The sequence below is a fragment of the Phyllostomus discolor genome, chromosome 7, assembly GCF_004126475.2.
Source record: "Phyllostomus discolor isolate MPI-MPIP mPhyDis1 chromosome 7, mPhyDis1.pri.v3, whole genome shotgun sequence".
NCBI lineage: Eukaryota > Metazoa > Chordata > Mammalia > Chiroptera > Phyllostomidae > Phyllostomus > Phyllostomus discolor.
The window spans coordinates 21,296,517-21,314,203 of record NC_040909.2 but is presented as its reverse complement, the minus strand read 5'-3'; the positions used below and the strand labels follow the sequence as shown (position 1 = coordinate 21,314,203).

The window sequence follows — 17,687 nt, the reverse complement described above, 5'->3', positions numbered from 1 at the left end:
TTATTTCACTTTTCATAGCCTTCCCTTTTTTCCTCTTTTTTTTTTTTGCAACCATATTCAATCAATTCTGTGAGCATCCTGATTACCAGTGTTTTGAACTGTGCATCTGATAGGTCAGCTATCTCTTCGTCGCTTAGTTGTATTTTTTCTCGAGCTTTGATCTGTATTTTCATTTGGGCCTTTTTTTTGGGGGGGGGGTCTTGGCATACCTGTTACATAGTAAGAGACAGAGCCTTAGGTATTCAGCAGGGTGGGGCAACCTGAGTCACCGGGTTGTGTCATACTAGGAGGAGGGGTTCAAGAGGGAACAGTGTTGCTTCCTCCGCTCTTGGTCAGCTTTCAGTCACTTCCACCACTACCCACAAGCAAATTGGGCCCCTGTGGTGTTGATTCCTGGATGGGTGGGTTTGTGTACATTCTAGGACTCTGTGGGTCTCTCCAACAAACTCCTGTGAAGCTGGGAGTTTCTCCCCCTGCTGCCTCAACCCCCATGGGTTTTTTCAGTCAGTGGCTTTGAGGCTTTATTTCCCTGTGCTGGAACCCTGGGTTGCATGGTCTGTCTCACTCCCCAGTTGTTCCTCCTGGTTTATCTGCATGTGAATGTGGGACCACTCACTCCACCAGCAGCTGCCTCACCTAGTCCTCTAGCTGCTGCCTTGCCTTGAGTCCTCTCCACCCTGGCTGCCTGTCTCCTCCCCTCCTACCATTCTGGATGAATGGTTCTTCTTTAACTCATTGGTTGTCAGTCTTCCATACAGTTCAATTTTCTGTCAGTTCTGGTTGTTTTTGGTTTTTAAATTTGTTGTTGTCTTTATTTTGGTTGTGCAAGAAGGCACAGTGTGACTACCTATGCCTCCATCTTTGCTGGAAGTCATCCCAGTTTATACTTCTTAATTCCTGCACCTTTTCCCCCATTCTCCCCCTTCCTTCTCCCAACTGATTACCCTCCAAGTGATCTTCATATTTATGATTTTGTTCCTGTTTTGTTTGTTTGTTTGTTTGTTTTTAGATTCAGTTGTCGATAGTTGTGAATTTACTGCCATTTCAATGTTCATAGTTTTGATCTTTTTCTTAAATAAGTTCCTTAACATTTCATATAATAATGGCTTGGTAATGATGAACTCCTTTAGCTTTACCTTATCTGGGAAGCACTTTATCTGCCCTTTCATTCTAAATGATAGTTTTGCTGGATAGAGTAATCTAGTTTGTAGGTGTTGCTTTTCATCACTTTGAATACTTCTTGCCAGTCCTTTCTAGCTTGCAAATTTTTATTTGAGAAATCAGATGACAGTCTTATGGAAACTCCTTTGTAGGTAACTACTTGCTTTTCTCCGGCTACTTTTAAGACTGTTTCTTTCTATCTTTTGGCATTTTAATTATATATCTTGGTGTGTTCCTCTTTGGGTCCAACTTGTTTGCGACTCTCTATGCTTCCTGGACTTGTATGTTTATTTTCCTTCACCAAATTAGGGAAGTTTTCTTTCATAATTTTTCCAAATAAGTTTTCAATTTCTTGCTCTTCCTCTTTTCCTTCTGGCATCCCTATGACTTGGATGTTGGCATGTTTGGAGGTGTCTCAGAGGCTTCTTATTCTATCCTCATTTCTTTAAATTCTTTTTCTTCTTGCTGTTCTGATTGAATGCTTTTTCTTTTTTATGTTCCAAACTGTTGATCTGATGCTCTTTCATCCCCAACCCCTGTATAGTTTTATTTCATTTAATATAAACTTCATTTCTGCCTGGGTCTTTTTAATGCTGTTGCTGTACTCAGTGAGTTCTATGAGCATCTTGATAACCAGTGTTTTGAACTCTGCATCTGATAGGTTGGTTATCTCTGTTTTGTTTAGTTCTCTTTTTTGGGGTTTTGTTCTGTTCTTTCATTTGGGCCATATTTCTTTGTCTCCTCAATTTGGCAGCCTTCCTATGTTTGTTTCTGTGTATTAGGTAGAGCTTCTTTTCTCCCCTATCTTAGTAGTGTGGCCTATTGTAGAAGAGTAGACCTGTAAATTATATGGAGTGGAGCCTTAGGTGATTGCCAGGGTTGGGTAACCCATTTCACAACTTTGTGGCTCTGTATTGGGAGAGGGCCCAAAGAATGCCATTGCCTGGCTTCTAGAGCTCTGCTGGGGAAGAAGCTGTCTTCCAGCACTTGCCCTGCTTCCAGTCTCCTTACTTTCTCCCTGTATGCTACTGGTGCCCGTCCAGCTGTTGCCCTGGTGCTGAATCCCAGAGGGACTGGGTCTGCATAAGTCCTAAGTCCCTGTAGGCCCTTAAAATGAATCTCCTGATAACTCTGCAGTTTTTTCTGCCACCCCAACCCACACTGGTTTTTACAGCCAGAAGTTGTGGGGATTTATCTTCCTGGCATTGGAACCCTGGGCTGCTGGGTGGTCTGGGATCCCTTGCTCTCAAGGTATCCCTCCTGATTTTTATCCACTGCATGTGAATGTGGGACTGCCCATTCCACCACCTTTCGGCACCACTCCCGCAGCTCTGCACCTCTCCTTGCCTTTCCACATCTCTGCCTCTCCTACTCTTGGATGAATGTGGCTTCTTTAAATCCTTGGTTGTCGGACTTCCATATGGCTCCATTTTCTGATGGTTCTGGGTGTTGTTCGTTTTGTAGTCTAGATATAATTTTTTCTATAGTTGTGCAAAGAGATGAAGCCTCCATCTTGACTGTAAGTCAAAGGGCACATTTTTCATTTTCACCAATAACTGTTGATTTGGCTATTTTGAGTATGTTGGCTATCTCTTGCATGGTATAACATTGATTATTCTCAATTAATGTTTCAGTTTGATCACTATCAACTTCAGCTAGTCTACCCTACTATGGAGCATTGCCCAGGGAGAAGAAATCTCCAGCACAAAACTTTAGTCACAGAAAATTCTCCATACACTGCACAGATCTTTTTTTCCCCTTTCAGTTGCAATTTTTAACTTTCTTAAAATAATGAAGCACAATATGCCAAAAATGTTGCTTATTTTCTTCCATCTTCAATATTAAAATGGCTACACAAAAATTCACCAATTTTGATATTTTTAAAAAATGCATGCTGATATGACAGTTGTCACAATACAATCCAACAAAATTGTTTGGAATAAAGTTAAAGACAGTTAAGTGCTACTAAAGCCATCTTACAGAAAAAAAACAAACAAAATTTTTGGCCATGCCAATATTTTACATTATGTGTGTGTGTGTGTGTGTGTGTGTGTACACACATATATTTATTTGAAAAAGACTAAAATAGTCTCCAAAATGTCCAAAATGTCAGTAGTTTATCTCTTGGTGGCATTACCATGAACCTGTATGTTTATTATACTGTATAAATATCCAATGACTATATATTATTTTTGTACTATCCTCTAACACTTTAATAAGTGTTAATAAAAAAAGAAGGTAGTCAGAGGCATGGAACGCTCCACACCAAATGCAGATATAAGTCAGAGACCTTCTCCAGGACTCACTGGCCCCCACTACAGTGACATTGGGGGTAAGGGAGAGCCACACTCTCTCTCAGCTGGGTCTGAGATACTGCATCCTGAAGCCACTGCTTTGTTCTTCTGGGCATGGCTCTTTGCAGGCTCAGAATAGGTAATAGGCCAGTGTCTGAGGTCTGTCAGACTCCAGCTGGGCTCCCATGATTACAAACTCAACACAAACGGGCTGGAAGCTACGGAGGGACAGAATCACTGCAGGTGGGGAAACTCAGCTTCTGTCTAGGTGAGCCTAGATTCACATATCACCCAGGTGGCACGGGAGGCTCATAGCAGTGCATGGCCCTCTCTACCTTGTATCTTTCTGAGTCCCCATAGAGACGTGAAGAGCAGGAGAGAGGCACCTGATAGGATTTTTCAAAGGGAAAAACTCTCCAGAAAACATTATTGGCCACGCTTGATTCACAAAAGAAGGTACTGGCAGGAAAGTAACATAATGAATGAAATATTGTAGTATTAACAGCTCAAATTTATGGAATACTTATGACTCAGGCACTATCCAAGCATGTAGTATCCCATTTCAACCCCCCAACAGCTCCAAGAGGCAGATCCCATTATGATTCCCATTAAAGATGAGACAACCAAGGTTTGAAGGCATTTGATAGCTTACCCAGGATTCTTGCCCATGCAGCTGCCTGCATGGCAGAACTGCTAACATGAGCGATTAGCATCCCGCTGGGCAAGTCTATGACTTCCAGTGGGTGAGCTCCTCAAGGTGCCCTGAAGATGGGCCAAGAAATGGTGAGCTTCTCAGGAAGGAGGGTGGATTTAAGGGGATTTTAAGGTCTTGGCTCTGTGAGGGTCATCTTCTATTCTTGAGTATTAATAAGCAACTGCATAGCCATCTTGCTGGGTTATATAGTTGAAAGAATAGAGACTAAGACAAACACCATGGCCCCACGTATGGCTAAGTTAATCACTTTGACTTCAATGTTCCACATCTGTAAGATGGGTTTATGAAGCTACCTTGCAGATATGTTATAAGGATTGGATTTATTGCAGGCAAAGCTGAGTATAGCAAGCAGGACATTGTAGATGCTGAATAAATGCAGGTGTTGCTATCATCTTCCTTATGCCTGGAGTTGGGTGGATGGATAGGATCTTCATCGGCCTCATGTGGACAAGCTAGTGAATGATGACTGAGTAGAGAGGTTGGGGCAATAAAAGTGAACAGTGCATTTTTTTCTTTGTGCTGACATTGCTTTCATAAGACTAAGTCCTTACTAATTAATATTATATTATAAGTAACCTTCAGCATTCCTAGAAATTGATGGAGCTAGAATGAAAACAATGTAGAAGAAAAAAATCATTTCCTCACCTCACAAAACATAGGCAACTTTTTGGCAAAATCCACCACTCTGGTAATTGCTGGTGTGATGATTTTTGTAAAATGGCTGAAGGCTTCCAAGTCGACCTTTCCACCTTCTGGGGCATTTACTATTGGTGCTTGTCCAATATCTTCTGGCTGAGGAGGAAAGACAAGAAAGGTTTGAATGAAAAAGTTGCAGAAATCTGTATTTATCCTAGTTCTTATGTGGAGGAAAATCTCTTGTGGACTGCCAACCTGTACAGTTTCTAGTTCACACAGTTTACTAACAAACTGTATAGTTTTCCATTTACAATCTCTGAGCTGTAATAGGCCCCCAATGGATGTTGCTGTAGAGAGAAAGGATAGAGAAACGAGGAATTTGGGTTCTACTAAATGAACAAAGGGTGTATACTTACACCAGGGGACATAAATTCTAGGGCATTTTCACAGCACTGTGCATTCAGATGTGTGTCTTTGTGTGCAAGGTGGCTCAGTATGGGCCATGGGGAGAGCAGTCGGGAGCCCCGGCAGACAGCACCCCATGGATTCACTCTTGCTGCTGGGGCTCAACACCCTGTATGCCTGCAGACTCCGGTTGGAGGGGTTCACAGCAGGCTGCAGGGGATGATCTGCAGGGTGCCTCTGGGAACTGTGCTGGGGAACTTGGGTACCTTCAGGCAGAGTGGAGATTTTGCGAGTAGTGTGTCCTGAGGGCACTTGGCTGTTCACTTGCCTAAGGACAATGGTTGGTTTTGCTGCTTAAAGGGTGGTATAGTAGCATGGGTGTCACCTGGGGGCTCCTTAGATCTGAGCTTCCTCCCCAGACTTAATCACACAGAACCAGCAGGCCTCCAGGTGGTTGTGCTGATGTTGGCCCCCAAAGTCTGCTCAGCCGTCTAACCCCCAGCCTGGCATTCAGGGACTGCCATGCTGTGGTCTCCCAAGTATCTCCTGTTGTCACCAGTGCTTCCTGCCAGGAATGGGCCTCTCCATTGCCCTTTCCTATTGTTGTGATAATAATAACCACCATTTATCCGTGGCCTACCAGCGAGCCAGCCCCTCAGGCTCTCACACAATCCCTGAGTGGCTGATGAGCAAACCGGCCTCAGGGAGGTCAAGAACAATCCCCTGAGGCTGGGACTCCACACAGTAATTTTCCTGGAGTCTCATATTTCCAGTTTCGAGGCTTTGACACCCTGCATTCTCTGACACCAGGGGACAGAGTGTCAGCCCCTCCCACTGTCTTCCAGGATATTGGGAATGTGATCAAAGCTATCAGAGACAAAGGCCCTGCCAGACGGTGGCCACCTTTGCCTAGAGCCACAGGGGACAGACTGGAGCAAGCCACTGGGGGTGGGACTGGGGGTGGGGTGAGCAAGGCTGAACCCCTCACTGGCTGAGAGGTGAGGGCCCTGCCAGTGACAAGACTGTGGCCACAGCGCTAAGCTTCATCATGTATCAGGATCACCTGATTGCTGGGTCCCCACCCCAGAGTTTCCAATTCAGTAGGTCAGGGCAGAGCATGGGCCTCTGCATTCCTACCAGGCTCCCAGGGCATGCTGATGCTACTGCTCTGGGGACCACAGTCGGAGAACTGCTGGGCCAGCAGTAACCATGTCCGGCTCAGAGGAATCCAGTTACCATCTTCCCACATTTACCCCCGTTACTCTTCATACCTAATTTTTAGTAAGAAGGAAAGCAAAGGATGATTCTTTTACTCTGTTGTCACCAGGGCACCCGGGTCAACAGGAGCAGCCCACACCCTTCAAGGGTGCATCAGGAGCGTGGTGATGGCCTCGGGGAGGACTGTTAAATATGTTACTTAACGAACTCTGGTAGCAATGACCTTTTTATGGATTGCCTAGCAAGTTCTTCTGATTATTTCATTTTACTCTTTAATTGTTTGTTTTGGGGGCAGTGAGTAGATGGGAAAGGAACCTGGCCTGTGTCGTGTTTCCATGATGATGTGTTGGGGTGACTGTAGGCACGGCAAGCCCATGGGAGGCTGTGTTCTGCCAGCTGTCCAGGGCCAGAGGGCACTGATGGATTAACTACAGGGACAGCTTCCTTCCCTTCCTCACACAGACTGAGCTACAGGAAAGGATTTGTTGGTTGCTTCTTTGGGCGCCGCTGTTTCTCAAACCTTTCAGGCCTCCTCGCTGGTCTTTGTAATTCCTCTTACCCTGAAAATGAGGCTCATTGCACCTGCTTTGTCTACTTTACACTCTGTTATGAAGCTCCACTGATGAAGGGAACGTGAGCACACATTAAAAATGGTAGGGAGTTTTATTCACATACATGCACACACGCACACATGTACACATATACTTTTGGCCTTGTCGAGCCCAAACATCTTCTCATTGAATACTGACAGGTCTAACCTGATTGTATGTAAATGGCACTCAGTGGCTTTTGAAATGTCAGTTGGTTAATACCAATGTTAGTTTCCACATTTTCGGGGTATTTGATTTACCACCTGTGACCCCCTAAGATAGAAAGAGGGAGGGAAAGTATACCAGGTCATGTACAATTTCAACCGAACTCCCAAATGTAACAACCTCATGAGCTTTTCTGTTGAAAATGAATCTCAGGGTAGAAAAAAGATGTACTTTTAAGCCTCTGGGTATTTGATAGCAAATACAATTGCTAGCAGTAAGACCATATACAAAGTAGAAGCCTTCTATTATATCATTAAGGTCTATGTCCTTAATGGATGATCTTGGATACTGGAAAAAAATACATATATCATCTATGACTGATCTGAGTTAACATATCAGATACAAAAGGGGGGATTCAGTGTGTGTGCAGGCAGGGGCTCCAACCCCAGCTCAGCACCAGGGCAGGCTGGTTTCACACGCATCAAGACGAGCTGGCTTTCAGCTTTGACTGTCTCATCAGCACTGTTCAAGGTGAGTGGGAAATGGTGCCAGGCAACCTGGTTGCAAGGGGCTGGCTCAGAGCTGAGGGCTTCTTTCCTTGAACTTGCAGCCCTCTGGTACATGCGGAGTGGGGCCGGACCTGACTCTTTTCCCTTGAGTGATCATAGGGTGTCTTCTCTCACCTTTGCAAGGATGGACAGGAAGACCCAGACAAATGGTGATTAAAAATCCCTCCCTGGGCCTTTTTGCCTTGGATGAGCAGGGACAAGATGGTGAGGGTGGTGATGATAGAGATAATGGATGGACAGAGTAACCACTTATATGGTTGTTAATGATATGCCAAGCACTTATATCTATCAATTTTATATCTTTTGGTAAGGGCATAAGGGCTGCTGAACTGTAGAGAGGTAAAGCAACATGTCCAAAGTCACATCATTAAAAAGCAATAGGGGCAGGCATTGAACAGACAGGAGCTTGTCTGTTTCCAACTCCATGCATACAGCTTCTAGATCACCCTGCCTTCTGATGTACTTACAATAATTTTGGGTGATAGAAGCCTTTCTGACTTGATTGTATTAGTCTTATGGCCTGTCCACACAGACCACACACGGCCAAGTCGCTCATCCTGTCTGACCCTCCTGCTAGGCCCCTTTCCAAGGCCATCCCAATTGAGGATGTGGGAAATCAGACTGTATCTCTGCTAAGGGAAAAGTGGAGCAGGCTAGCCCTGGTTCTCATGGCCACATTTCATACTTGGGTGAAAAATCCATCCAAAGCCACACCTTTGCATGTGAACTAAAAGATCAGAAGAATAACACGATGTCAGTAGACAATAATGTTGCTGGTGTGGGGTTTGCCCCAAACCCAGTGTCTCACCGCCCCTGGCAGGTGGGGAGGCAGTGCTATCTCCTGTTCGGCATCAGAGGCTTCTCGTTCCTGTCTGAGTCCACATCTACGGTTCATCATCATGGTCATCACATACAAACTGGTGATTAAATGGGGCACTTCTGTGCCATCGGAGATTTGAGTGGATTGGAGAAAATGAGAAAATTATATGATGTAAGTGCTTTCGGAAACAGTTTTACAGAGTGGCTTTAGAATTATGAAAATCTGCCTGGCTTTTGCAAAAGTGCCTATTTGCCAGTGACTCTTCTTTCTTGGCTCAAGGGTGGATTTGAAACCCAGGTTGAACCACCAGCCTCTATTCCTGATTTGAGCCCTGGTCTCAGGGTAAAAAATGATAAAGAAGCTCCTTTTGGGGAGTAAGTTACCTACCCATGGCAGATAAATGAACACTTGTAGCTTGTATGACAACATGTTTCAATCTCTAATGATGTATTACTATTATTATTAACATAATAGGCCTCTGTGAATTCTATTTCAGAACAAGACGGGCCATCATTACATGGAAATAAATAAGATAGTTTGCATAGCAGTGTTGCAAACAAAAATGGGGTATCAGCTCCATGGGAGGCAAATCCTGATGTGTTGAAGCCCATTCAGGACACGGATACCATTTAGCAAAGCTGTCTCTGATGAAGGCTTCCTAATGCCCTTGCAGAAATCACTCACCAAAAAGAGTGAACATTTCATCCTGAGCATAAATACTCAGTTGAGGCCATCCTTCTGCAAGGAGTGTTTGTAAATATGTATTTGTAACCTGGCTGAGACACGGGGCTTAAGTGTACTGCCGCTGAGGATGCGCTGGTGGAACCGTGTGTTCTGTTTAATAAATATTTCTTGACTTCTGTTCTGGTTATCTATTGCTGTGTAACAAACTACCCCACAACTTAGTGGCTTAAAGACCACACATTTTTGCTCTCTCTTGGAGTTCTGGGGATTTATGGTCTCAGTGGGATGGTTTCCACTTGGGGTCCTTCATGCAGTTGTCGTCACAGGGACCAAAAGCTAGTGTCACCTGACAGCTTCTGCACGCACATTCTGGTGCCTGGGTTAGGAATCTCTGCATGTGGTCCCTTCACGTGGCTAGCTTGGTCTTCCCCCAGCATGGTGGTTACAGAGCAGTTGGATTTTTTTTCACATGGCAGTTAGCTTCCCTCAGAGGGACTAGGTGGCTTCCCCCTCCAAGATAACCAAACAGAAACTACAAGCCTTCTTATGACTTGGTCTGAGCAGTCACTCTGCCCAAATCCATTGTTTAAAGGTATCATAGACTAGATTCAAGGCGAGAGAGCAACAGACTGTACCTCTCCATGGGAGAGAATGGGCTGTGTGTACGAGGAAGAAAGAATCTAATGGCAGCTGACTCGGAGAAAAGCTACCACAAATTTCAACTACACGTGGGACAGACCCTGGGGACAATGCTAAATGGGACAAGGCTGTTTGCCCAAGGAGATGTAGGGCTGACCCAAGCACGGAAGGGGCTGGCTGATAGAAATGCAGCTCACTGTTGAGACAGGTGGGGCACTGGAAGCATTCTGATCTCTCCCAGCAGCCCTCTAAGTAAAACGTTGCCTGAAGAACTGGTTATTTGTATTTGGATCAAGAGGGCAATTTCTTGAACAGATCGAGCATCTACAAAATACGCATTTCCTGTCATCTCCTCAGGGGACGCAGATTGGTGGGTAAAGCTGTCTCTCTGTAAATGTTACCCTCCTGAGGAAAACTCTCTTGTGCCTTGATAACCTCATGACCCTGGCAAAAAAAAAAAATAATGCAAATCATCCCATGCCACATCTCCTCCGGTTCTTTCCATAGACGATCAGACTGATGAAAACTGTTATGAGACTTTGAGTGAAAGGTGCTGACCTCGCTGGTTTCAATGACCAGAAATTGTGTTATCTTGATGAAGAGACCGTGAGGCATGAAGAGGTCTGATTATATTTTACCTTGTAGAGCTGGTTTCTGAGCTTTCAGAAGCAGCTCAGATATTACCTCTCCAAACAGACCCTTTCTGACCAACCTGTCTAAAGAAGTGAAGTCTCTCCCACTTCGACTCCTAATCTCTCTGTCCCGTCCTCATGTTTATTTTCCTCATTGCACTTACCATGGCCTGCCTTTACCTCATTCCTTTAACCTTTACTGTCTGTCCCCCTGCATTGGAATATGGCTGAGATTTCCCACCTCCTGGCACATAGCAGCTGCTCAATAAATATTTTTTAAATAAAGGAACAAATCTTTCAGTCTGGAAAGAGGCACCCTGGTGACCACTGAATTGGTTAGTTAGACTAGTATCCATTCTCTTTTGAGGATAAAGAAAATAGAAGTGTAGGGTTTCTTAGCAAAAGTCCAGGAGGTGCCCCAAACCTTCTACTGAACTTGTAATTCAGCTTGGTCACCACTCTGAAATCAGATGGCAGTGCCAGGCCTGGAAGTGGTTTCCACAGTGTCCATTTATGGCTAACCCATTTGGGGAGAGGACAGATTTAGCCTTGGGGTTAGGCAGGATTCTATCTTGCTGTGTCCCAAATATACTGGGTTAGAATTGATCATCTATCCATAGTCAGTGCTTTGCAAGTATCTGGCAGATATACCAGGGCGAGGCTGAGGATGGAAGATTGGGGCACTAAGAGGCTGCCCCTCCAAAGACAGTCTTTTGAAGGCTCAGGGTTTATGCAGGTGGCCTCGTGTAGGGGTTTAGAGGATGGATCCTAGATCTGGGCTGCATCTACCACCACAACTCGCTGCGGGAGCTCAAGTAAGTTTCCTTAACTTTTCTGCCTCAGTTCCTTTCTCTGCAAAATGAGGATATTAAGTGCATCTAAGTACAGGGTTGGGATAGGGAGTTAATGTATGGGAGCACCTAGAACAGTACCTGGCGTTTGCTAAGGGCGATGGAGCATGTATGCTAACATTGTTGGTGGAAGCCCCCAACAAAGTGTGTTAGAACCTGCTCGTTACAACAGTGAAAGTAATTGTCTGGGGGCAGGTGGATTATGGGTAAGCTTTTTTCCCCAAAAGATTTCCTTTAAGGTTGTTGTACGGTTTTCACACCACACAAACACACACACACACACTATTTATAAGGGCATAATGGTGAGTTTGAAGTATAAGGATAGTTATACCACTGTGTCTTCTTGTTCGGGTGGGGAGGATACTCTAGTGTACCCTGGAGGTACAAATCAACCCACAGAATGTCTGATGCTGGGGCTCAGTGAGATACTCATAAAGGGCTCATGTCATAAACGAAGAGCAGGGTCAGTCTCCGTGACAGTCAAACAGCAGCTGGTGGCGGTGGAGGGGGGCAGTCCATCTGGTCAGGTCGGTGGAGGACCTGGACTTGGGACCAGAAGACCTGAGTTGGCTTTTGGGCCTGGCTCAGCCATTTGCTAGTGACGTGATATTGGGTGAGCTACTTAAGGCCTCGGGCTTGGTTTGCATACCTGTAAACTGGGGATAGCGATTCTAGTCTCAAAGCACTGTGAAGTTTAAAGGGGAAATGATTGAGAAGGACTTTCACAATGGCAAGTTTTTATAAAAATATTGAACATCAATAATCCAATGGTCTTGAAAGGCCTGTTTCCTCTACATGCCCTCTCTCCGCCCCCATCCTTACTCCCTCTTCCCATTGTCTTCCTGGCCTTGAGATCATTTATTTTAGGCTAAGCATTTTGAGTTCTACTGACATAAAAGTACATGTGAGATATGGAACACCTTGTTCCAGGGGTTATTCTAAAGGGAACATTTTGGAGCAAATTTAGTGGACTAAGTGTGTATGTAAATGGGCAACTGAAGGAGGACATGAATTTAGTGACCTGAGATGATAGCTGATAGGAGTTACCTTTGTTCTCACACAGACCTGGATTCAAATCCTGGCTCTGCTGTCACCTGACTTCTCAGGGCTGCAGTGTCCTTATCAATAACCTGGGCTGGTAACCTCAGCACCCCGGGGCTGTGAGGACTGAGAGAGCTGAGGGAGAACACGCCAGCACGCAGCCGAAGACCAGCCATGCCAGAAGCCTCACCAGGAATTTCCGTTTCTGCTTCCAGTGGCTGCCTTGGGCGTTGGTGGCCACGTGGGCTTCGGTGACGGTTTTGATGAGCTCCCACTCCTCGTCGGTGGGCTCCGGCTTGTGCCCAATGGATTTCTGCAGCTCCTCCCGCCGTCTCTTCTCCCGGTTCTCCTCGATCAGCTTTCGCTTTGCCAGCCGCTTGCTGTCATCCAGTACCACTGGGAGAGGGAGAAAGAGATGCAAAACCCACAGACACTCCCAGACACATGGTGGTCTGTGTGTCCCTGGACCGCTGATGTGCACGTGGCTCAGGGGGGCCTTCAGGGTGGGTCACACTGGGGCGTTTTCTCTTTTGGCAGCCAATTGACTGACTAGTCATTGTCCAACATGTGCCAAACTCCTGGTGTCTAGCCAGCTTTTCAAAACACAGCCCTGGGGAGGCTAGATACTGGGCATCCCAATTCCACAGAAGGTGGCCCTAAGTGCATACGAAGCAGAGAGAGGTCAAGCCTACCCATGAGTTAGGGTCCAAATGAGTTTGTCTAGCCAATCATCTGAACTCACTCTTAATGGTTTCTATAATGCCCTTCCTCTCTCCAAAAGGCTCCTCCTCACTAAGAGGACGTCCTTACTAACAGAATTTAGAAGGTTAAAGAAAAGTTCTGTAACAGTCAGTGGGAGATTGATTATTCTTCCCTCCAACTCTTAAGGAATAATTGGAATGTGGCTGGACATATCTTGGGTTTCATAGGTACTCACTTAGCATTACTCTCTAACCTGGTCATCCCTTACTGCTGGTAAAGGAGCCCAGGCTTTATAATCTAGAAAGATCCGGGTTTGAATCCTGACACCACCACATTCTAGCTGTGTGACCTCTGGCAAGTTACTTAGGCTCTCTGAGCTTATATTTCTTCCCATATAAAATGGGATCAATAATACCCACTTCACAGGGTAATCAGTGTGACAACACACTAAATGTGCTCAGGAAATGTAGCCATGATTTTTATCATTTATGCAGAAGGAAAATACGAAAGGCAGGGAACACAAAACCTATACTTCTGTGGTTAATTTCCCAAACAAAACCATTTTGCCAGACTCTTAGTAACTATCATTGCAGTGGAAAGGCTGAGGTTTTACACTACAGAGCCATAGTCTTTTAGGACCAGAAGGGACCCTACGTATTATCTAGTCCAACTCCCTTCTGTCACAGAGGAGGAAGTTGATCCAGAGAGATGATGACTTGCCTAAAGTCACACAGCAAGTGCATGGCAGAGCCAAGGCCAGACCCAGGACTCCTGACTCCAGTCCTACAACATCATTGTCCTAGGGCCATTTCTTGATGAAGGTGTGACCTGGTAGGAAAAGAAAAAGCAAACATAGCAGGGAGAACCACAGGGGCTCAGCTAGCCCACAAACAGCACACTGAAAAACCCCAGATCACCTCGGTTTGAATGGATCGCCGACGTCAGGTGAGCACTGACAAACATGGGGAATATGAATGAGCCCTGCCCAAGTATTTTAGTTCCCTCGTTAAAGGGAGAAGAGGGAGGGGGCTTTACCCATAACCCCATTCACCAAAAGCATCTGCTGTGTCAGGAGAGCTGCCTCTGACGAGCATTATCCAGTTCAACCCTGACAACAGCCTGCGAAGGAGGCCACCATTCCTCACAACGGAAACCAGAGACAGGGCTGACGGTCACACAGCTGGCAAGTGGCAGGTCTGGGACTCCAGCGTTTTTTTCTGATTCAAAAGCCTGAGCTCTTACAATATCTCACAAGCAAATAATGAATTCAAATGAATTCAAAACGCAGATGAACACTGAGCTTTTTTAACCTTATAAACAGTCATATCTTTAAGTTCTCAATAAAACAATGACATGGATACTCAATAATAACAGTTCATCATAGTGACACATCTAAGTACTCAGCTGTTGTCCATCATCTCACATACCCTAATGAGGTGTGTTGTCGGCGGCGGCTAAAAGCCTTTAAAAGATAAAGACAAAGAACACACTTAGTCGGAGGTGGGATTAACCCAGGATTTTCAGCCTAACACCCTAACCCAGCCCTCCTTTTTTGTAAGACTCCCCATTCTGTCTTCTTTAATGGGCAAACCAGGACATTCCACAGATATTTTTGTTCCAGCTGAGAGAACCCTGTTAGTCACATAAACATAAGGCATGATTATTTCCTCTTTCATAAGAAAAAAAAAATCCTTAATGCATTCCTTTCTTCTTTCTTTATTTTTTGTCTTTCTTTTTATTCTCCCAGACTTTTTTTTTTAAACCCTCAAGATTGGAATCCTTAATTGATGTACAAAAAGTTTATGCCTGGAGAGGTCATTAGCCCTGATGCCTGGCAAAAGGGAGGCCCCTGTTCGGAATGACACAATTGTTATTTTATTATCAGATTAATTAAAGTGGCGGGTGTAAATCCCTTCCACGGTGTGGGGAGAAGAGACCGGGATGGCAGCTAATCTCACCACCATATGCTGTGGCACTTAGAAAACTGGGTAGGACGACTTCAGCTTGGAATGTTTTCCCAGCTAAAAATATACCAACCAGCCAACGGCAGGGTGACTCATGTAATAGCTCAGCTTCACATTCTTCAGAAATTTCTGATCATGATGTTTTCTGCCAGTGCCCCATCTCCAAAAATGCCCCCAAAGTAAAGTCCTGTCTCTGCTTTTGAAAAAATAGTAGGACTCGTCCATGATGCTCTTGCCATGTCAATATTGCGTGTAAAAGTAGACCTGACCAAGGCGAATGGACAAGAGCTGTTGTTTGTAATCTCTGTTGCAGATGGAGCATTGCTAACAGTCTCGCAAACATGATGGGATCATTTAACCACTTTCCCTCACCCATCCTCTGGATACCTTGAGTCAAGAGCTGATAAGGGAGAGGCAGGGTGGCGACCACCCAGCAGCGGCTGTGGGAATGCCAGGTGCCTTCCTTCTCCCCACATGCGTTCCTGCTTGCTTTTCTGCCTGGCTGATCTCCTTGAACCCAACCTTTCCCCAATCAACACCCCTTGACTATAAAGCAGAGGAAGAAGGTTACTTACAATCTGTTGCCATGCCAACGTAGATGCATTTTTTAAAGCGACATTCCTGGCACTGATTTCGTGTGACTTTGTCTATGACACATTTTCCTTCATATTTACAGGAATAGGATGGATGGAGGTTTTTCTGAATGGTTCTTCTAAAGAAACCCTACAGGAAAAAGAAAGGCCCAAGACAACAGTTTCATATTTTCTAGAAATGCATGACTCCAGAATTTTGTGTCCTCGTAGCTGTGATGGATTGTTTTGGCTCTTACCCTGTATATGGGCCTGTTGCTGTACTTATTGAAATACAGGACAATTGGGTCAAAGTGAATCTAAATAATTCTAAATCTGAGCTGAAGAAGATGTCACAGGACTTACAGAGTTACTGTCCTTTTGGCATTTATTCAAAGAAAAGAGGCTAATGGAAAGATCTTGTGTTTGCTTCTATTTTTTTAAACGCTGAGTAATAAAATTAAATTATATTATTTCATTTCATAGAGTGCCATAATCGTGCTGCTAAATTAAGCTGTGAAGAGATTTGCTGTACTTTATACTGGAGAATAAATGAGCTGGATACTTGCAGTACTTTGTCATCATAATTTCATCATTTAGTAATTAAATGAATATAACTGCCTCTAGAGATTTAGTTTAATTCTTGTTTTTGACCTTTGAGATGGCCATGACCAGCTCAGAGAGTCTTTGAAACAACGGTGCTTGGGGAATAGAACATTTCACGTTCTCTGCCAAAGTCTTCCCATAGCTCATAGCACTGGGGTCTTTCAGCACACGCCTTTTCTCCACTGTCCGTTGACATACACCTGAAGTGTAAAATGTCTTGTCTTTTCTTAAGGCGTGGAGAACACCACTGTAAAGTTTTCTGAGGATACCATTTCATTCCAGGTTTAGGTGGCTTATATAACTCTCTCAAGGGTGTATTATACTAGAACCTTTCTGGACAGGGCACTGAAGTCTTGGCTTCCTTCGGTATTGTAGGAATTAATGATGGCAGAGAGCACTTCTTGGGAGGGGCGCACTGCAAAGTGCTGCAGACACTTGTCTCCTACCTCTCCTACAACCCTATGAAGTTGGTGCTCAGTATCTCCACTGCGGGGGTTAAAAAACCAAAGCCGCAGATGGGTTAAATCGCTCATCCAAAGTCACGTGGTGAGTTCACGCTGGACCCCAGGAGTTGGACTCCAAACCTTATTTCCTTAATTGCCTATATGATATAAATATAAACTGAATCCAATTTTACTATATTATTTAAATGTTTTAGATGTGCAGATTATAAATAGTCCTCCCTAACTCATTTCTCAAAAATGAAAAACAGCAAACCCTTCATTTTAGTAGAATAGCAAGGCAAAGCACCTTTTAAAATATGTTGGCCACTAAAGCTTAAGTGAGACTTCTAACTTGGTCATGTAAATTATGGGACTGGAATACCAAGGTGACCTAGATAAAGCCCAAATGTTAATCAATCAGTTTAACTGTTCTAGGCTTTGGTTATGGACACATACTGCTTGCATATTTCTCACTCAGACATGAGATCTCTTCCTTATGAAGAGAAGGTCAAAGGTAGGATTTTATACTGGGCAAAGAGGAATAAAATGAAATAATGAGAGCAATAACTGCAATGAATGGACTTGATTTTGAGGCATGTGTGTTCAAGTTCTAACAGAAAAACCATCATATTGTATTTGGGTTTTGCACCCTCACCCACTTGAGTGCATTAGTTTGAATGCTGTTGATACCGTTACAAGACTCACTAAATCACACACCATGCCGCTGTTGGGTGGCTTGGCAGGGTTTCCCTGGGTGAGCAAGGTGGGAAAATCTTGCTAAAGCACCAATGTCAGGGCATGGCACAGAGTGAGAAATAAGTTTCCCGTGAACACCACCCCATCCTTGATCTCTGTTACCCTTTGCCCATTTCATCCTTCAGGGGTTACTCTTGCCTGGAGGGAAGAGAACCCAGGAGACTCCAGGCAAGAAGGCAGGGGTCGGAGTCAAAAAGGAGAGGGGCTGGGTAGCGTTCTTCCTTCTA

General features: G+C 44.6%; 1 protein-coding gene across 10 annotated transcripts in view; it reads right to left on the bottom strand.

The window, feature by feature from the left end:
- Nucleotides 1-17,687, bottom strand: part of THRB (thyroid hormone receptor beta) — a 341,636-nt gene that overhangs the window by 13,971 nt on the left and 309,978 nt on the right. For all 10 annotated transcript variants that reach the window (XM_028518289.2, XM_028518287.2, XM_028518284.2 and 7 more), the window contains 3 exons: nucleotides 15,662-15,809; nucleotides 12,611-12,816; nucleotides 4,816-4,962 (listed from right to left, as the gene is read on the bottom strand). In XM_028518289.2, the coding sequence (XP_028374090.1) occupies nucleotides 4,816-4,962; nucleotides 12,611-12,816; nucleotides 15,662-15,809 (501 nt within the window). The remainder of the gene's footprint in view (nucleotides 1-4,815; nucleotides 4,963-12,610; nucleotides 12,817-15,661; nucleotides 15,810-17,687) is intronic.